This window comes from Eschscholzia californica, unplaced genomic scaffold (assembly GCF_041429995.1).
Source record: "Eschscholzia californica isolate CP2 unplaced genomic scaffold, dmEscCali1.0.p SCAF_4, whole genome shotgun sequence".
Taxonomy (NCBI): Eukaryota; Viridiplantae; Streptophyta; class Magnoliopsida; order Ranunculales; family Papaveraceae; genus Eschscholzia; species Eschscholzia californica.
The window spans coordinates 19172802-19189796 of NW_028238461.1; the positions used below are offsets into that span (position 1 = coordinate 19172802).

Below are 16995 nucleotides of genomic sequence, written 5' to 3' on the forward strand. Positions count from 1 at the left end.
TCCATCGGTTAAGATGAAACCTTTTTTATACTTAAATTATGGGAAAGATGAAACCAATGTGTAACATAAGACACCAATACAGACCTACAAACAAAGGACACAATTTGAAGAGAATGTTGATAAATTTACCATTGGTAAGATAGAACCACCATGTTTCATTGCATATCGGTAGCTTCGTGTTGACTTACAGTGCAATCTGTATTGAACTGATACCTTTGATAGAGTGTATTTGTGAAGTTTTTCGCTTTTCAAGAATAACACCACTTTCATGGAAAGAAAAACTTAAAACAAAGATTAATGGGATGTTTTTATACATTTTTAGTGAGTAATTCTTCAATGTTTATAGTTTTATTTAAATCAAAATAAGAATGTGAGTTTCTCCCTTTTCCATGATTTTCACCATTAAAACACCAATAAAAAACTTAAATAATCTAAATATGATCTTAAAGAAAGACAATTGTTATTTCAGAATGTTTTCATCCACAAAAAAAATTTAAGTAGTGGGGTAATGAGTATGGTTCATGGAGAATTAATGGAAGAATTCCTAGGTTTTGGGAGTGGCGGTTAGTTTGAGCAATATTGACTTAGTAGTGAGTATGAGCAAAATTTGACTCAGCCAAGACAAATTGACAAAGTCAACCTGAATGTGAGTGTGTCAAGTAAAAATAGTGAGTGTATAAAATTTCCCGGTTGTAAAAGCCCCTCTCCCTTTTTGTCAAGGGAAATTTTACATACACTTAAAATTTCTCCTTGCCACACTCACATTTCGTTTGACTTGGTCAATTTTCTTTGACATAGTTAAGCTTCACTCACGCTCACCACTTGGTCAAGAAGAGTCAAATTGTTAAAAAAAAAAAACGATCAATCCGCTTTGGCTCTTAATTTGTTAATAACTAGTTGTTTACGACCCAATCGTATTCATGCTTCTGATTTGGTTTGAAATTGTGTCTGACAATTCCTTTTGACTTATTCAATCTTTCTTCTTTGTTTCCATATCCTTTCCCAATTTTACCGGAAATCGTTTGATCCTTCTTTCCCCCAAAGCTTGTCTTTAAAGCTTAACAAGAAACTACTTATTTGTTGCATTAAAACATTTGTACTGCAGCTTCTGTTGCCCAACAGTTTTTAGAAATAATAGTTAAATCTCGTGGATACTTGCGTACAATAATAGTATCCGATTGAGATACTGTACAATAATAGTATTAGTTAGAGATATCACCCTTAGACATATGAGCAAACTTAAGTGGTAAACAGATGTTGAGAGACTTGTTTTCATTATTTTTTTTAGTAAAACCACAATTACGTTCATAAGTGAATTCGATCCACAACATTACATGGTATGAGAGGTTTTATTCCTCTGAGAACTACATGAGAGTTACATAATTAAAATTATACACGGAACCTTCGAACGTAATGCCTCATGAAAGCAAAGGAATTAACAAGACACCGACTCAAAGAAAAGATCCTAAAGGTTGACAAAAAGATCCTGAAGATCGAGAACGAAAATACCCTAATGGTCGACAAAATTATTGTACTAAGACTAGCCCCCAATCGAGAAAACACCGCCGCCATTACCGAGAAATCGTCGCCACCACTGAAAGAGTCGTCGCCACCACTGAAAGAGTCGCCGCCCCTACGAGGAGAACCACCATCACTACCAGGAAACCGCCTACGAGGAGAACCACCATCACTACCAGGAAACCACCATGACCCAATTCACATAACCACCACCGTTTCATACCACAAAACAGACCCCACTATCCCCATTGAAACTACTGGAAACCACCAAAAACACTACCTCAGGCCACCACCATAAAACCATAAACAAATCACCACAATACACCACGACCACCATCTCATCAAAAACACAACGACCACCACACCAATCTGGGACTCTAGAAATTACTAATGGAGGAAAAACAAACTACAAAAGAAAGATAAAAGGGTTCTGGCGAAGGGATGACCCTTCGTCGGAGGAAAAAAAATACAGATATGTGAACGGTTTAGAGAGAGAAACAGTTATAGAAGGTTGCTTTCTATCCAACTTGCAACCTCTCTTTCTTTTTATCTCCTATTTCCATCATTGTCATTGTTTTGCGAAGGAAAAACGAATTTCATACCACATATCAATGAAAACCACTCCTTGAGGCACTCTGTAAGATGCCAATGCCGACACTTGTATACGAGGAGAAGCAAAAAAGCATTATATCGGATGAAGCCTTACAACGATGATCATTAGTCTCATGTAACGTAAAAATCAATTAAGTACGACACAAAATCGAATGAAACAATATGCCCATAAAGGAGCGAGAGATGCGGAGGTTAAAATAGGTGAATATGTGTATCTTGGGATACAACCTTATCGTCAAACATCAACGACACAGAGAGAATGATGTAGAACGCAGCGGAATTTAAGAATAAAATAAACTAATACGAAGAACGGTAAAATAACGATTAAATAACTCTAAATAACTGTAAACTCGATTAAACTTGATTGGGTTTTCTCTTCAACATCGGAATAATGGACAAACTAGATATCCTTTTATAGGATTCTGGACATTCCTAGATAGACTTGAATTAGACTTTCCTAAATAAATAAAATACTGCAACTTCCTAAATAACTAGACTCAAATCTGGACCTTTCCAATTATTGGAAATACTAAAATAACATAATTTTCTAAACCTAAATTCTCTAATAATCATACTAAAATTGGGACTTCCTAAAGCTACTCTCCATGGCCGGATGGCCCATGGCCCGGTTTAGTCATGGAAAAAGCCTCCACGCCGGGTGCCCCTGCATCAGCATCCCCTTCTCCCAAGAGGTTAGTCCCTAACCGTTTGATGAAGAAAATAACGTAATGCACCAGCAAACGGTGAACTCTGTTATGGCGATCCGTAATTCCCACTTTGTTCGACATTTGTCGGAATTTCGAAGAAGAATAAGGACCAAAACACCAACTTCATACCGAATCCAACGTTGCAAAGATCCTCGGAAAATCGATCTTAGAGAATATGGGTCCAATAATTTTCTACATCTCCCGTCATCCTGTAGGTCTGTGAAAAATATCATAAGCACCACATTCCCCTCTATGGGAAAATTAACCTTGAGTGTCGTCTTCCAAACCATCACGACGAAATCCCCAACCTTCTTTGCTTTAATCTCTGTGCTAGGTGGTGAAACAGAATATTTTCGGGTAAAGCAAGCATAACAGAATTTAGACGAATCTTCTGTTAGCAAACTCTTCCAACTATCAAAAGCAAGTGAATCGGAACCGATAAACTGCCTAATATCCTCAACACTTAACTTAATTGAAATCAACTCTTCCGAAGTAGGTGTATCGACTCCATAATAACAAGCAACCATGGATGGATTAACAATTCTCATATGAACTTTTTTTGCACCTGATTCATTCAATAACCTAACAATCTTAGAAGAAGTCGTTCCTCTCACAATTGAATCATCAACCACAACTCCCTTCCCTTCCAAAACAGCTTGAACTAGGGCTAATTTCAAATTTACTTAAAAATCCCTAATTCTCTGAGATGGTTCTAGAAAAGTTATGCCAACATAATGTGACCTAATTAAACCTTGTTCAAATGGAACTGCAACTTTTGATGCATGCCCAAGAGCAGCAAGAACCTCAAAATCAGGTACAACAATAACAACGTCACAATCAACAGGAGTTTTTGTTGCTAAAATCACACTGAATACTCTCCTTGATTTATAAATAGATCGATCAAATACGATAGAAGTTTTTGGTTGAAAGTGAGGTATGGAAAGAGTTTGAATACCATCATTATCAATAACAATAACCTCACCTGGGTGAACTTCTCTCTCATATGTTGCTTCAATAAGATCAAGTGCACAAGTTTCACAAGCAAAAACACAAGCTTCAGTACGTCGTCCACCCATTACTAATGGTCGAAAACCATGAAGATCACGAACTGTAATGAATTTATCTTCAGTAAGAAAAGCCATTGAGTAAGTTCCTTCAAGTTGTTCACATGCACTAACAATCCTAAGAAGAAAAGGTCTAGCTTTTGAAATGGCTATTAAAAGGGAAACAACTTCAGTACTATAACTAGTATAAAAATTTGAACCATTTTCTTCAAGCATATCTCTGAGTTTAGGATAATTGACTAAATTACCATTGTGGGCAACTCCAACAGATCTTAATGGGTAACCAGCAATAAGGGGTTGAACATTTTTTAGCATAGAAGAACTGGTGGTGGCATGACCGATTGCATAATCCCCGGCAAGTTCATTGAGTTTCGATTTGTTGAAAACTTCGGCGACTAATCTAACTTCGGCGACGGATTTGAGGATATTTTCATGAACAGTAACGATTCCAAATCTCCGAATGTCACTAGTGAAGAACACCTTTTTATTACTACTCTTCAATGCATGAGAAGATTTAAGAAGTGTTTGAAGAGTAGTTCTAGGGTTCGGATTATTATAAGTAATGTTTTTGAAGACCCTAGAATTTGTGTCCACTTTGATACGGGTAGTGATGTTTTTGTTTTTCAACTTAGTGTAATCAACCAAAAATAATTCACCTTTCGTAGTTTGTGAGGAAGTAATTGCGTAAATACCTATAGCTTCAACTTCTTCGTACGCTTCTTTTTCTTCTTGTTCTTCTTCTTCGTCGACTTGAACATCGTTGTGAGCGTCTTCTTCAACTTCTTTGTGTTCTTATCTTTCTTCTTTTTTATTGAAAGATAAAATAGACGATGAATATGGTTGACGTGTTATTGTTTTGATGTCGTTCACCACATGTTGAACCTTAACTAAATCGGGTATTAGCGATGGAACTGTTTCGAAAAAAGAAGGTTGTGGTTGTTGTGGTGGTGAATAGGAAAGAGAAGATGATTGTGTTGGTGGTGGAGGTGAATACGGTTGTATAAGAGGTGGTGAATACGGTGCCGGTGTAAAATAAGAGTACGAAGGTTGCGGTGGTGGTGGTGATTGTGGTGAATAGTAAGTGTATGAAGGTAGAGGTGGTGAAAACGGTTGTGAATAATAAGAGTACGGAGGTGGTGTATAAGAAGAATATGGATGTGAAGCTGTATAAGACAATGGTGGGGGTGGTGACGGTGATGATGAATACGGTTGTGGAGGGGTTTCTCATTCGATTTCTCCCGGATTCCAATGATAATTGTACGAGTCGTTATTCGCATATAAACATGATGAACATGAGCATTGATTCGTTATGTCTTGATGAGTATAATTTGATTGAATATAATCATCTTGACGAATATAATACGATTGATACTGATGCAACTGGTCTGGAAAAAAATTTCCAGAATCATTAGCCAAAAACTTTGGTGGCTCTGAATACCACATGATGTAGAACGCAGCGGAATTTAAGAATAAAATAAACTAATACGAAGAACGGTAAAATAACGATTAAATAACTCTAAATAACTGTAAACTCGATTAAACTTGATTGGGTTTTCTCTTCAACATCGGAATAATGGACAAACTAGATATCCTTTTATAGGATTCTGGACTTTCCTAGATAGACTTGAATTAGACTTTCCTAAATAAATAAAATACTGCAACTTCCTAAATAACTAGACTCAAATCTGGACCTTTCCAATTATTGGAAATACTAAAATAACATAATTTCCTAAACCTAAATTCTCTAATAATCATTCTAAAATTGGGATTTCCTAAAGCTACTCTCCATAGCCGGATGGCCCATGGCCCGGTTTAGTCATGGAAAAAGCCTCCACGCCGGGTGCCCCTGCATCAGAGAAAATCAGAGATTATCTCTCGGACTTTATAGTCCGTACTTCGTGTTGGAGTCGGTTAGTAAAGTGGCAGATAAATAGACTACAATTAGCGAACGGGGCGAGGATACACCCACTCTTAAATGTTTCGTTTTTTGAGAAGCCCCTAATGATGGATACACTGGTTTGAAGATAGGACAAAAACGAAGATAATGCGGATCCCATAGTGGCACTACTAGAAGTTATTCTTGAGGACAAAAACCAAGTCAAGAATGGGGAATGATAGAGTCATGTCTAGTATTCGGTCAACTTAAAAAGATTTAATCTTTCTCTTCTTCTTCCTCTCCCCTCAATCCCAAAACAGATTATCCCCACTGTTTTATCTTTCGTTGTGTCTATGCGAATCTCATAAAAGGGTCGAGGCTGGATGATCCGATGGTTTTTCATCTCTCTAGGATCTAGTGTGGTATGAGAACATTGCAGTAGCTCCTATTGTTTTTTTCGGTGATCCGAGGATTCTTCTCTTCGTTTTGAGAGTATAACATGTGTCATTTTGTTCTTTGTCGAACTACAATTAGTCTGAAATCCTACAGAAATTGAACAAATTACATCCACTTTGTTATTGCTTATGAATTTAAAATCGTTAAAATATTACCCAAATTAAACCAATTAAGAGCACTATTCATAGGTTTAAACCATTCAAATTAGCTATTAAAAAGGAAAAATCATTGAAAATATAAGGGGTTATAGATTTGACTTAATAAAAATCCGAATTGGAGGTCTTCTTAAGCCTTCGTTCAGTTTATTTCTTCAACAAAGTAAACCACATGTGATACTCGAAAAATTTGAAAAATTCTTGGAACATTAACTAAGACTTTAAAGATAAATTTTCAATATGAAAATCTTGAAGTAGCAGAAAATTTCTGAACGCTAACAACGTCATTTGTCAAAAGGCTTCTTTATGATATCCGAGCCCTAACACCCAAATATTAACATTCACCATCAACCCAAATATTAACCTTGGATCTGCATTCACATCAAGAAATGCATTTTTTTTTTTGTTAATAACTTTCATAAATTAAAACTTAAACGAGTACAAATATTAACATCAAGAAATGCATTATCCCACTAGTCTTCTTTTCTTTAAAAAATTAATAAACAGCCGCTTAGACATTTAATAACCTCACGATAAACTGATAACTTATGCATCTCCCGAGAAATTGAAATCTAACAAAGAACTAGCCGTTGAATGTCAAAATTCAAAATTGAGTGGGCATTTCTTTTGTCCCCCCAATTTAAAACCCTAAAAGTTAAAGCTTTCGTAACGTTCCATTTTTCAATCTTACACTCTCTTTCTCTCTCTATCTCTCTCTATCTTCTCTCTACTTCTTTCTTCTCAACTGCAGAATCAAAATACCCCAAATTTCTCACTGATCTTCTTCATGAATTTTCATCAAGTATAGTTAAAAAGATTTGTTCTTTGTCTAGATCTGAACTATTATTGTGTCTGTGATAATCTTCAAGATTGCTACTGGAAGTATCAAGCAATTCGGATCGAAGTTGTTGAGATTTCTGTAAGTTACCTAATTTTTTCTTGAAGCTCGTTTGAAATTATAGATTTTGTTATGTTTTTTTTCAAGATTCAGTTGAATGATATGTGGCGAATCTTGTCTCTTTCATCAGAACAACTTAAAATTGGAAATTTCCTCTCAAATCTTACTTGTTTGGACATTTTTTTAGTCCAAAATGAGCTATTTTTATTAAGTGAGTAGGAAATATGGTAACAAAAGCGGATCTAATGAATTCAAACTGAAAATGATAAGAGGATTTCATACTTCCAGGAACCCAGAACTATGTGTGTGTCTTAACCCCCTCATATTTCAACTTCAAGAATGTCAATTTTAGGTTAGATGTGTTTGTCTTAGAAAAGTTCTTTAGCAGATCAGATAAAGCCCTAGTTTTGCTAAATCTTCAATTAAGGAAAGTTATTAATGTGGGTAAGTAAGGTTTTGACTGTAATTTTGTTTAGTGTCAGTGATCTTCTTGTTCTTGATTGCAGCTACTGGGGGAGAGATATCTGTAAATATTAAGGGGAGAGTGAGAAATATGTCAAGTAGAAGTGCTCCTTGTACACCAGCATCAAAGATAGAAAGAACTCCGGCGTCTACTCCGGGAGGCCATAGAGCTAAGGAGGAGAAAATTGTTGTAACAGTAAGACTAAGACCCTTAAATAAAAGGGAACAATCACTTAAAGATCAAGTAGCATGGGAATGCATCGACGACCAAACCATCGTATACAACCCACCACATGGGGAGCGTTCGATAGCACAATCATCTTTTACTTTTGGTATCAGCACAAAACCTCTCTAATGGTTATCTTTACTATTGTTATTCTTATAATTTCATTATAAGGGGTTTCTTCTGGCAGATAAAGTCTTTGGGCCGGCAAGTCAAACGAAGAATGTTTATGAAGATGGTGTGAAGAATGTTGCTTTGTCTGCTTTGATGGGCATAAATGGTGATTAATAGTACATATATGGAAGTAATTTTGTTTTGTAATTTGTTAGATGAGTCTGAGCTTGACAGTTTTTCTTGTTTCTGTTTATTGCAGCAACAATATTTGCTTATGGGCAAACTAGCAGTGGAAAGACTTACACAATGAGGGGAATAACAGAGAATGCTGTAAATGATATCTATAAGCATATTTTGGATGTAAGTTTCTACTTCAAGTTTATGTTTTTGATTCTCTATACTACTAACAAACCAGAGGATCGGTTAGATCAAATTAGAGAAATTGTTCATGCACTCTTGCTGTCTGGATAAAGTAAAATCAATTTACACTTTATTTGGTCATCACTAATTGGAGAAAGTTTTAGATACTTTTTAACTAATAGATTGCTTGTATCTACTTTACAGAACCCAGATAGAGATTTTACGGTTAAGATTTCGGGGTTGGAAATCTATAATGAGAATGTAAGGGACCTATTAAATATAGACTCCGGACGCAACCTCAAGTTATTGGATGATCCAGAGGTATTGCTTACACACTAAACAAAGAATTGTGTAACGAATGTTGTATTTTCATGATGTCTGCCGGCATTTTTTTTTTCAATTTCTTAGTTACTTATTTGTATGTTGTCATATAAAACAGAAAGGAACCGTGGTTGAGAAACTAGTAGAAGAAACAGCTAATAATGATCAGCATTTGAGACAGTTGATTAGTATTTGTGAAGGTACTTATAGTTCAAGCACTTAAATTTGAGCATTTCTCTGATCTGTATTGATAGTGGTTATCTTCCATTTGGATGTTAACTAGTGTTCGAGGTTCACTCTACAAGTATTTTTTCTTCTCCTGTTAATAATATATATTCATATATTTTGTAGCTCAACGGCAGGTTGGTGAAACTGCTTTAAATGATACCAGCTCAAGATCCCATCAGATAATAAGGCTTGTAAGTTTTAATGGTTTTATTGTTTTTGTGCAGTCGGTATATAATTCTTGTTGAACCATCTCATTATATTATACTTTTTGGTTGATAATGCAGACTATAAAGAGCAGCCTACGTGAAAATTCAGATTGCGTGAGGTCTTTCGTTGCAAGTTTGGTAAGCTCTTCGTTATAGTAGAAAACATTTAAGTTAAGGTTAGAAATTGTTTCAGTTTCTAATTCCAAGTACTTTTTTACTACAGAATTTTGTAGATCTTGCTGGAAGTGAAAGAGTCACGCAGACAAACGCAGATGGAGCTAGGTTAAAGGAAGGTTGCCACATTAATCTTAGTTTGATGACTCTTACCACTGTGATAAGAAAGCTCAGGTAACATAAAAAACGATTTAAAGAATTGTTTGTAGAGCAAGTTGTTTTATTACATTTTTGCCTTGTTGGTCATTACCGCCCATTTTCTGTTTATGCATCTTAGCATCCGTACAGTATGCGGAAAGAACGCCAGAGAAGTTACCATGAACTACTTTAATTGAAGAATTATTTGTGTCAGCCTCTCTTGGTGATCTTAATGTGTTTCAAGGATTTGAATGAAATTATATAGTTTATTTATGTTCATCAATTTATCTTTTTCTTCAGTGTTGGGAAAAGAAGCGGTCATATACCTTACAGGAATTCAAAACTCACACGCATATTGCAGCACTCACTTGGTGGGAATGCTCGTACTGCTATTATATGTACATTGAGTCCAGCGCTGAGCCATTTTGAACAATCTCGCAACACACTATCTTTTGCTACCCGTGCAAAGGAAGTGACGAACAATGCCCAAGTAAACATGGTAATCTACTTCTTTCTCTTTAAAGAAGTTTCTTTCCATGGTTATTCGTCTTCTATAAATTGGTCTACAAATTGTTTTTATCCGAAAATAAGCTGATAATTTCCCTTGGACAGTTTGTTTCGGAGAAACAACTGGTAAAACACTTGCAGAAGGAAGTAGCTAGACTTGAAGCAGAGCTTCGAACTCCCGATCCATTTGCACGGACAGATTCAGATATTTCAAGGGAGAAAGATTTAAAGATTCAGCAGGTATTATACTAAATTGTATTGTTTGAATTCGTGTTAAAAAGAAGTAGACTGCATCAATTAATGTGACCTTGTGATGGGATGAAATACAGATGCAGATAGAAATTGAAGAACTGAAGCGCGAAAGAGACCTTGCACAATCCCAAGCTGAAGAGTTGCGTAGGAAGCTTCAGGATGACCAGCTAGTATGCATCTCTCTCTCTCTCTCTCTCTAACATACAGAAGAAGAAGCTGATTTCAATTCATTCATTGCTAATGTACTTCTTTTTGTTTCTTGTAACAATATAGGATTTCAATCCACTTGACTCACCAAACCGGGTTAAAAAGTGTCTCTCATTTTCTGGCTCATTATCTCCAAAACCTGATAGCAAGGATCTTCTACCTCGTGGAGATAGAACGATAAATACAATGGGTAGGCAAACCATAAGACAATCATCAACAGCTCCGTTCACTCTTATGCATGAAATCCGTAAACTTGAACAGCTCCAGGAGCAGCTTGGAGAAGAGGCAAACCGAGCGTTAGAAGTTCTACAAAAAGAAGTTGCTTGTCATAGGTTAGGTAATCAGGATGCAGCTGAGACTATTGCCAAATTACAGGCAGAAATAAGGGAAATGTGTTCTGTTAGATCAGAAGTAAAACAGGTTGAAGTTGGAAATGTGATTGCTCCTCACAGAAGTATCAGTGCCAACCTCAAAGAGGAGATTACTAAACTTCACTCACAAGGAAGCACAATTGCTTGTCTTGAGGAGCAACTCGAAAATGTACAGAAATCAATTGACAAGTTAGTAATGTCTCTACCCAGTAATAATTTACAGCCTAACAATGAGAAGAACCACAAATCTAAACCCCACGCAAAGAAAAAGAATCCTTTGACCTCAAGTAATAGTCCCAACATACAAAATCTGATTAGGCCTCCATGCTCCCCTATCTCGTCGTTCCGAAAGGTATTCGAATCAGAGGTTGAGAATAAAGATCCAGCAAATGATGATATTATATCTGTCGAGAACTATCAGAGTTCAGAGAAAGATACTCCTACCAAGAGTGAAGATGGTGGTGTTTCTTCTAGAGAAGGAACCCCATGCTTTCAGCGCTCAAGTTCTGTTAACATGCGAAAAATGCAAAAGATGTTTCAGAATGCTGCAGAGGAGAATGTTAGAAGCATAAGGACATATGTAACAGAACTTAAAGAACGTGTTGCCAAGCTTCAATACCAAAAGCAGTTGCTAGTTTGTCAGGTGAGTGTATAGTTTCTTTCAAATGTTAGATTAACTCATTTTCAATTTCCCAACACGAAATTAGTGGACTCCTAAAAGTTACATCTGTATATCACACTTAACGAATGAATTATTTCATTAGGTGCTGGAACTGGAAGCGAATGAAGCAGCTGGATATGATATAGAGAATGATGGAAATATATCCGAGTTACAGGATCCCCTTGTATCATGGCAAGTCACATTTCGGGAGCAAAGGCAGCAAATCCTTGAGTTATGGGACTTATGTCAAGTTTCTATTATACATCGGACACAGTTCTACCTCCTATTCAAGGGAGATCAAGCTGATCAAATATATATGGAGGTGGAGTTGCGCCGTTTAACTTGGCTTCAACAGCACTTTGCCGAACTCGGAAATGCAAGCCCAAGTCCAGCTGGAGATGATCACATTATGTCTTTATCATCTAGGTACGCTATTCCACCTTTCTTTTTTGTGAACTAAACTGCTGACTGCAAACTTCAAACTGTCATACTTAGATAATATCATATTGTCTTAGATATATAGGACAAATTAAATAAACAAACTTCATTTCCTATCACATGAAAGTATTTTATTATTGATATATAGGACATTTTTATTAGTACATTGTAAGGTCTGGTGAACTTGAAATGCTTTTTGAACTGATTTTTATTGGAACAGGAAGAAAAATTTGCAAGTTTCTCATAATCCAAGTTATATTACTAATTTATGATTTTTGATCTTCTTCTAAATGCAGTATCAGAGCGTTGAAGCGTGAGAGAGAGTTCTTGGCGAAGAGGCTGACCACACGTTTAAGTGTAGAAGAGCGAGATTCTTTATACATAAAGTGGGAAGTCCCACTTTTTGGGAAGCAAAGGCGAATACAGCTTATAAACAAGTTGTGGGTAGATCCACAAGATTCTAAACACATACAGGAGAGTGCTGAGCTAGTCGCAAAGCTAGTCGGATTCTGCGAAAGTGGTAACCTCTCAAAGGAAATGTTTGAGCTCAATTTTGCACTTCCATCTGATAAAAGGCCATGGGCTATGGCATGGAACCCAATTTCAAACCTTTTACACTTGTAAAAAAAGAAAACGAGCTTCGTTGAGATCAAATCGTGAAGTTGTCTTCACTCCCAGAAACAACTCAAAACCATGAGTGCACGTGCGAGATACAGGTAGTGTTCTGCACATAACATGTTTGGTCAAGATTTCTTTCGAACATTATCATATGTTGTTATTTGATAGAGCAACTGATAAACCTTCAGGATTGTATGCATCCCATGTATGTCAAACAAGTATGGAACCATTGTAATTCCATTTATTTTCAATGTTAGTAATTCTTTTGCCATTTTATTGTAGTAACATATTATTTGGGTTACACGCATAACGCCCAAACTAAGGCATATAAAGACACATAAACCATTTTATTTTAATAAACCAGCACACAAGCACTCAACAGTCGGTACTGGTACGAACGTCACTAGGAAGATCCGGGCATCCGGTATCGAGTCTAACAATTAGGAATTGGTACACCGCATGTCTTCGCAACTTTTTTAGCATTTGGAGTGTTGAGGTATTTGGCCAAGTTAGGGTCCTTAATATAGCCACAAAGGCATGGAACTTGTCCCTTTAGCTTACTGCAACATTCTGCCGACGGAGGAGATGAAGATGTGATCGCGCTGAGGCATGGTGCTAGCTCCATAGCTTGGCAAGTAGCAGCCGTTGTTCTCGGAGCTTCACTGGCGAGGAGCATTGAGAGGACAGCGAATAATGCCAAGAAACAAGTGGTAGTACTCATCTTCATCTTTGTTATGAAAAAATGGGTTTTCAGCAAACAAGACGCAGAGGTTCCTAGGATAGAGTATTGACGATTTGATTCTGTGAATTTTGTGGGATGAGAAGAGAAGGAAATTTTACTAAATTTATAGATGGAATGGTGAAGAAGAAGATAATATAGATTGCATGTCACTTGGTATCATGTAAACCAGATGTGGATTAGTATTGTTGCCACTTTTTAAAATTACTTTTCTCTAAGATGGTTTTACTTCCACTTTTGAGTTTGTCCATGTATGAAGAAATCTCTTTTCTAATTCAAAAGATTACATGGGGTGTGGCATATAGTGACAGCATTGGTCATCATCCACAGGCTATACAGCTAGCTATTGTTATTGTGCAGACCATGGTGTGGCTGGGAAAGTGAAGGATCAATGCTAGAAGTTAGACAAGATGGTTAGTGTGATAAGCATAAAAGTAAAAAAAAAAATAGGCATAAATATGAAATAAATACAAAATAGAATTGGAAAATATCTTTTCTTATACATATGCCAAACTTTATTTTTGAATTGTCTGCAAGAATATATATTGGAGTGTGTCCATCCTTCTTCGTGTATGTAGCGGAAAGAGTAACCGCTTAGTCACTGTCGAAAAGAAAGATTACTTCTCAAGTTTTATCTGGACTTGTTGTTAAATATAAATAAATCTTGTAAGATGAAAACGAGTTGAAACTAATATCAAATGGCCGACCAAATAAAAAAGAATAACCAAAGGGTTTGGCTGTCCCGTAGAGTGAATCGTGTTGATAACGTGTTACAGGATGATGCAGACCAACCTCTTGGGCTGCTAGTGATAATGTACGCTTTGGCACTTCTGGACCTCACGGATTTAAAACGCCTCACGAGAGAAATGTGCTTAACCTCTTAAGAGGAGCATCAACCTTCGTCTCACCACTGACGTGGAATTGATTTACAACAAGTTAGAAATATTGCAAGATACCACTCTATTTTTAGGTTGTTTTCTTGATATCATTAAGACTAACTACTTCCTTGTCATTCCAACAATCATTAAATGATATGACCTTCATATGTCATAAATATTTGATATGAAGAAATATCATGAATTGAACATGCAGTAAAATAAATAAATCTTATAAGATGATAACAACTTCAACCATAGGAGAGCAAACTAATAGCAAATGAAGACATCTATATAATAAAACAGAAGGGAAAACGATGACTGGGACAAACATCCTTATTTAATTATGCATATTGTCTAGAAGCCCTTCTCAAAATTTAAAATATAGTCCTCCGTAGAAATAAAGTTACCTATTTAAAAAACAATAATCATTTCCTTCTTAGAAATAAAATAACTAATTTAAGAAAAAAAGAAACAAAATAAATTTCAAGCGTTAAAGAAAGAAATTAAAATCTCTCTCTCTCTCAATAAAATAATAACTAATTTAAGAGAAAAGAAACAAAAAAATAAGGCCTCCCCTCAGAGATATACCCTGAGGAGAGGCCTTTAACAAAAATGAGGGAGCCCTATAAAATTTCCCAAAAAATAATAACTAACATTTGATTGATATAAGTGTCCGTGCCCTAGGGCACGGGATATACCCTAGTATTTTTAACGTTTCCATTTTCTTCGTGCTCTAATTCATTTGATCTTTTTCCCACTTTTCAAATACTGATAATATTTTATAATTTCCTATTATGTTAGGCTCCGGATACATACTATCCCAACAAAAATATAATAGCGAGATAAATATTATTCGCAGTTAAACTGCAAAATTTTAAGAAAATTTGCATTATTTCTATTGGGCAAAATATTGGTCAGACTTGATTAGCCAACAAGTTTAGAGATTGACATGGGCGGCATGTGCTAGATCCCCACATAAGCACAAGTGATCCTTTGATAGGGTGACCAAAGAGGTAGACTCGAAAGAGCTCCACCACCTGAGCTTACAAGATTGTCATCAGGTCGACATGAGCCTCCTAGACACATGGAACATTGTTATGACATAAAGGAAGCAGAGAGGTGGATTCGAGCACACTCTGGCACCTTAGCCGACGACCTTTTTATTCCATTCCCTTCTGGCCAAATCTTCTAATTGAGTTGACACTCTTTTGTGTAACATGTGTAGGATGCAGTCGTCGTTAGCCGAGAGTCATCCGAGTGACTCGCATACCGTAGTTTGTTTTTAGCTAAACCTTACAATCCCTAAGACGTCCAGACTTGACGATCTTCCTTATTTGACTTATCCAACAAATTGAGCGTATTGTCATCTTGAGCTAGCAGAGGATATCTCCACCTAGAGTTGCCACTTTAGTGATCCTAACACATTCATCATGAATCCAGAAACACCGATCATTCGGTCACTCGAATTCACTGTCACTATGTTTAGAGATGGAGAATTAGCAGAAGAAATAACTCGTCTAAGAGAAGAACATAAACGAGACGCAAATGCTACGGCAAGAATATATAATATAAGTATATATCACTAATTAAATATACACTAAAACTGTGATTACTTAAGACATCTTCGACACTGAAGTCCATTTAAAAACCCTTAAGGTCATCCCACTCTCCTACTTTCCTTTATAATTTTTGGGTTCTAGTCCAAAAATCTACACCTAAACACACATTTAGTCCACCCTAATATTAATATAGGATTTTAAGCCAAAATAATAATTATAATGAATATTTAGTCCAAATTAGTTAAAGTATGTCTAGATGTCAAAGTTACAGTGTTTTTCTGTTTATTGATTCTTGTTTTGTTTCATAAATTACCTGTTATTTAGTGTTAAAGTTTCATACTTTATTTCATTTTTCTTATATGTGTCATACATAACACATTATGTATCAATAATGGTTCTTCCAAAACGGAAAAGGACTAAAAACCCATTTTCTGGTAAGATTGGACCGTAAACTCTTTTTGAACTTTATTTTTGACTTAAAACCCATGGGCCCTTTACTTTATGCCTTAATTACATGAGATAGATCATGGGGAAAACTAATATTTTTTTCAGCAAAACTCACAAAATTCTATACATGGCTCTCTAAGTTTTAGAACAATAGTCAATCAGGACATTCGTAGACTCTAAATTTTGAACTCTATGTTGTTGTTATTTACAATCTCACATAAATATATATTTTTGTTAAAGGTTATGAGTTATTTTTCAAATGTCCCCCAAGTTTATAACCAGCTTCCCACCTGACCCTTTAGTTTTGAAAATACACATATGACCCTCTTTTCTTATTCTTACTGATGCCAAAAATTGTCAACCTTGTAATCAGTCAGAGAAAAAAACTTCATGTCGGATCTCGTCGTGATTCTGCTTCTTTGGTTCCCACTCTTCCTCTTGAAAATCTGTGTGTAAAACCTGTAAAAAGTTTGGAAACCTCTTCGACGCTCACGACAGTCAGGTTGGCCTTTGTAGTTAAAGATTAAGTATTGATTGAACCTTGAGGAACGTAGCTTCTTCGAGGTGATTGGGTGGCCTTTTATTGGTTTCTTTGGACCAATTGTCAACAGACGGTGTGGATGAAGCGGTTGAGATCCACCGTTCGGGATTAAGACCACTCTTCGGTGGTTAGGATATTTAGGGTTTCCTCTTTGAGTTATCTCGTATCTTGGATATTTAGAAGTTCCTATGCTCAAGGATCGTTTCTAGATATTATGTCGGGTTGATAGATCTTTAGAAGATGTTTCCTCCTTTTTAAGACTCTT

At 36.1% G+C, this 16995-nt stretch overlaps 2 protein-coding genes and 1 pseudogene across 2 annotated transcripts; 1 reads left to right on the top strand and 2 right to left on the bottom strand.

The window, feature by feature from the left end:
- Nucleotides 1–2830: 2830 nt before the first annotated feature.
- Nucleotides 2831–3410, bottom strand: LOC147543442 (uncharacterized). Its single transcript, XM_086635433.1, has one exon. The coding sequence runs from the start codon at nucleotides 3383–3385 to the stop codon at nucleotides 2831–2833; it is 555 nt and encodes a 184-aa protein (XP_086491559.1). The 5' UTR covers nucleotides 3386–3410.
- Nucleotides 3411–3520: 110 nt separating this feature from the next.
- LOC147543443 (amidophosphoribosyltransferase 1, chloroplastic pseudogene) lies at nucleotides 3521–6419 on the bottom strand (annotated as a pseudogene).
- A 419-nt stretch (nucleotides 6420–6838) lies between these two features.
- Nucleotides 6839–12837, top strand: HIK (ATP binding microtubule motor family protein). Its single transcript, XM_086672888.1, has 15 exons — nucleotides 6839–7307; nucleotides 7793–8080; nucleotides 8162–8251; nucleotides 8345–8445; nucleotides 8650–8766; nucleotides 8885–8966; nucleotides 9118–9185; nucleotides 9279–9338; nucleotides 9424–9548; nucleotides 9813–10011; nucleotides 10125–10259; nucleotides 10349–10441; nucleotides 10545–11492; nucleotides 11614–11936; nucleotides 12245–12837. Exons 2-15 carry the CDS (start codon nucleotides 7840–7842, stop codon nucleotides 12570–12572), a joined length of 2910 nt encoding a protein of 969 aa, XP_086529014.1. The 5' UTR covers nucleotides 6839–7307; nucleotides 7793–7839; the 3' UTR covers nucleotides 12573–12837.
- Nucleotides 12838–16995: the final 4158 nt, after the last annotated feature.